At 41.2% G+C, this 4,558-nt stretch overlaps 1 protein-coding gene across 5 annotated transcripts in view; it reads right to left on the reverse strand.

Moving 5' to 3' along the window:
• MAP3K21 (mitogen-activated protein kinase kinase kinase 21) overlaps positions 1-4,558 on the reverse strand; it is a 63,071-nt gene that overhangs the window by 38,993 nt on the left and 19,520 nt on the right. For 3 of the 5 annotated variants that reach the window (XM_019527094.1, XM_019527093.1, XM_019527095.1), the window contains exon 2: positions 287-467. In XM_019527094.1, coding sequence (XP_019382639.1) covers positions 287-467 — 181 coding nt within the window. Of the gene's footprint in view, positions 1-286; positions 468-1,553; positions 1,560-4,558 lie in introns of those variants that run through there. The other 2 variants (XM_019527097.1, XM_019527096.1) reach the window with 2 other exon arrangements.

Here is a 4,558-nt window from a genome sequence, read left to right on the forward strand (position 1 = left end):
AAAAAAAAAAAAAAAAAAAAAAAGAAAGGCTTCTCTTACTGAGTAATTGATTTATTTAAGATATTAATGTGTTAAAATAAAAGGATAAGAGAATTATGACTATTTAGACAGGCCAATTGTGGTATATTCTGAAACAAGAATTTTACTCAACGGGTGGTAAAAGAGAAATTCAGAACACCTTACAAACAAAGGGTTTCTTCACATATCAGTTTCTGCAAAATCTTAAAAGGAGAAAATTGCTATTAAGCAATGTGATGTAGTAATCTGAAGTAGACAAAGCACTTACCTCCAGATATCACTTCCTTTAGAAAACATTGAGCACTTGATAACTTCTGGAGCCATCCATGCATAGGTGCCTGCTGCACTCATTTTAGTGGTTTTGTGCCATTCCCTAGCCAGACCGAAGTCTGTAATCTTCAAAGTTTTATTAAAAATGTCATCATTCTCTATCTTCTCCAGTAACAAAACTACAGTGGGGGGAAAAAAAATTTTTGTGAGCGTTTCAAAATGTAAATTACCTGCCACCACAAAATTTGAGTAAAATGCTGTTTCAAATTAAATTACAATGGTGAATCAAATGGGCACAATCATGATACTTAATTTAATTTTATTATAGAGTAAGGGGGAAAACTGCAAACTTTAATGCTGCAGTATATTACACACATTCACTCTGAATCTGACTTATTTAAAAGTAAGGATGCATTATCAATGTGTAGGGGGTGCATGCAGGAGCATTTTCAGCCCCTGAGATTAGCTGTGCACCCCGCTATGAAAAGCGCCACCAGTACTTTTGCCAGCGATGATCAGCTGCTGGGGGGACTCCCCCAGTATTAGGAGGCACCAGTCACCCATGTAGGGATGTGAAAAAATAAATAATTGTTTAACCAATAAGCCCAGTGATAACTGGATATAGCTTCCTGTTATCGTTTACTGCAGAACGGGGTGCAGGCCAGCAAGGAAAGGGAGTTTGGGAGGAGTGGAGGGAGAAGGGAAGCTGTGCAGTGCCCCAGAAGGAACTAGATAGCAGCAGGGCTGGTGAGAGGGAGGGAGAAACAAGGAGGAGTGGAGGGAGGTGCTGTTTGTGGCATGCAGCAGGGAGGCTGCAAGCAGTTGCACTGGGGTCTGTGGAGGCTACCTATCAGATACTAGTCCCTCCTCCCCCTTCCTGCTACTCTGCTGTCCACAAGGAGAGCATCTCAACTCTGCTCTGGGGAGTGCAGAAGTCAGAGGCGACCTCCCTGTCCCCACGCCCGGCCAGGTGTAGTGCCTTTTGTGGCTGAAGCTACTGCTGCAGCTGCCACTGCAGGCAAAGCCCACACATGCCTCCCAGTCAGACCCACAGGGGCTGCAGGGCCTTGCAGAGCAACACAGAGGTAAGGGAGCATAGGGTGGCTCCCCCGGGCATGTGGCTCAGCCCTACAGCGCGCTCTTCCTGCATGTCCTATCTGTGCCCAGGACCGGAGAGGACCCCCCTGGCCCAGCCAGCTTGTGAGGTGCGGCCCTGGGGAGCTGCTGAGTCCCCACTGTACCTCTGAGGGCTGCAAGTGCCTCACTGGTGCTGGACCAGGCAGGAGTGCCCTGCAAGCTGGGTCAGAGCAGCCCCATGTGGGCCAGGTTGGAGGTTGCCATGTCACTCAATTGTTTAACTCTTATAATTGCAACAGGTTAAGTGGATATTTTCTAATCAGTATTTACATCCTGTTTAAAACCTTAACTATTATGTTCCATTACAATAGTTTTGTGATATAGCTCCTATAAGCTATAGAAAACTGTGATTGATAGTGTGTTCTGACTCATAACTGGGCAGAAGACAGGGTAGAGATCCATTGTACAGATTTGTAAGAGCTCACTTCATCTTAGACCCATCAGATATAATTAACCTACAAGGTGCATCTCTACCTTGCCTCTTTTGTGACTTGAGAGTAACATAGTACCCCTCTCAACTTATAGTTGAAATCCAGATCACCACCTTACACAAGAATATCCTCCAAGCTTACTCATCAATGCCAAGTTTCTACTATTCCTGCTGACAACAGCAACCTCTTATTTTAGCATTTAGATCACAAAGATCAAAGGTTAAACAACAGGTAAGACTACTTAGCACATAAATGTTCTCTAAAAATACAAGCTGCAAGGAACAGCATAACAAGGTAACCCACCAAGTAAACAGTAACTGAGGCATTACCCTGCTTTATGAGGAATTTGTTCCAGAAAAAACTAATGACCTTGTAGCTGCAATTGCGATAACACAGCACTATTTTATTTCAGAGCAATTAAAAAAAAGTCATTACAGTCATTTAAAAAAAAGTCTTAAAGTAAATGTCATGCAAGTAAAATACTGAACAAGTATTCCATTTCCAATAAGCTTTTTAATACACCACTAGAGGAAAAATTAAGGCCCAAGTATAAAAATAAAGATCTAGGCAATTAGTACCAAGAAAGCAAGTTAAAATTATGCAAAAAGGTTATGCATTTAGATTTGAATGAAAGGCCTATTGTTTTCAATTCTATTTCAAACATGTTCAGCAGAATTCCTGAAATTCCTTGTCAGTCAATGTGACCGAAACCCAAAACAGCCAGTTTTGCAAAGGTAACAACTGGCATTTCACCAGGTTTCATCCTACAAAGGGACAAAGGTTCAAACTGTTTCAGACTTCCCCTTCCTGTTGGTAGGAAAAACTATAGTACTGTACATAGATTAGTTAGTGGGTGGAAAATAAAATGCTCAACATACCTACTAAGAGATAGTAATGCAACTGCGTAAATTCCTGTGGTTTGGTAACCTAGCAACCTGTACTAGACCATCCTTTGGTGATTTCTATAGATTTCTGACCCTCATTATTTTCATTCCATAATAATTAGCCTTTACAACCTTGTATTTAGCTCATTTACTGACTCATTTCTGAGCTACTTGGATTCTTAACATAGACAGAACCTCCACATACCTGTCACCAGCTCATTACATATAAAAAGGAGACCAAATCAGGTGACTTCAAATTTAAGAGAATGAGAATCAAGATCAAGAGAACATTAAATATAACATTTTCTAGCCCAAATGAAAACTCCAAACTTTTAAAGCCAGCGTAAATCACAGAGGCTACAGAATGAGATTTCTGTAGCAGCAACTGGATGTTGGAGAGACTTGAATAAAAGCTCTCCTGGTATTGTAACTAAGGGTGGGTCCTGGGCACTACTTGTGTGGGGGTGCAAAAATGTCCACCACCACCATTGCCGAGGGCACAGAAATGGCTTGTTAAGCCTCTCCTTTCTCCCCCTTTCCAAAAGTGCCCTGTCTCCTATTACTGGGGGAAATGGCAAGTACCCCTATGACAGTGTCATCAGAAGCAGTTTAAAATTTTTACATGACAAAAGTTGTGGAAACCTAGCACACAACTTAATTCAAATGCTATATTTCCTAATACACAGGGAAAGCCTGAAATAACTATATTCAAATCATGCATGTGCTAAAGGCTTAAAGAGTGAATAGCTGCACACATACCATGTACTGGCTGAATAATTTTTATACCCTTTCATGGCTTTCAGGGGAATTTTCTGTCCTTCAAAACATACATGTAGATAGGAAAAATAATCTCCGAGTCAATTTGACAGCAAACCTGAAGGAGGATGCAGACAAAACAACTTCCTATCACTGTGACAAGGGTTGCGTGTGCAAATGGCAGGGACATGTGGCAAGGGATCATGCTGTCTGCCCTGGCCCCCACTGCAGGGTGCGGGGGGGGGTGGTGCAGGGAGGTGAATTTAAAATGGCCTTCCAATAATAGTTTTCCATGTAAGGAATGCAATAACAAGTTTATAAATTTTCCATGTATAGAATAAAATTATTGGGGTTAATTTAAATTTGAAGTAGTCTTGGATTCAGGTAAATATAATACTGTCTATTCTGTTCAAGGTAATTCCCCCACAATTGCAGACTTCCAGCACACAGTTGCTCCTTAACACCTTATAGTGCACTGTTGCAAAGGAATCCATTTGACTTTCTAATTAGCTTTATTTATAGCATAGATTATTATAATTAGCTTTATTTATACCGTACAGTCTCTATACTACACATCGGGGCAATGCCAGCCTACTAAAAAGACTGGTGATGAAGATATGCTTCTGACTTGTGCTGCAGCTGCAGATAGAAACCAGTACCCCATTGTGCAAGGCACTATATAAACATAACAAGAGACAGGCTCAAGGTTCTTCTAGCCAGGGAAAGATTTACAGAAATGCTTAAGTCCCCCAGCATGCAAATGGAATTCACAAATCCAAATGAGGCACCAAAATCCCATATAAAGTGAAGCGAGAATTTTAGGTGCCTAGATTTGGGACTCCACTAGCATGCTAAGCAGGGACTGCCTAAGCCAGACAACAGGAAACATGAAAGAAAACGCATGTCTGAAAGTCTGTCTTTCTGAAGCCTATGTACGTATCCACAGCTGAAGTGGTTATGAGATTGGAATTCATTGCCCAAATCCGATTCTCATCCTTACATTTAAGATTACAGGCACAGGCAACTGTCACACTTTTCAAAAAAAAAAAAAAAAAAAAAAAA

Source organism: Gavialis gangeticus, unplaced genomic scaffold, assembly GCF_001723915.1.
Source record: "Gavialis gangeticus isolate Ggan-Ray unplaced genomic scaffold, GavGan_comp1, whole genome shotgun sequence".
Classification (NCBI taxonomy): domain Eukaryota; kingdom Metazoa; phylum Chordata; order Crocodylia; family Gavialidae; genus Gavialis; species Gavialis gangeticus.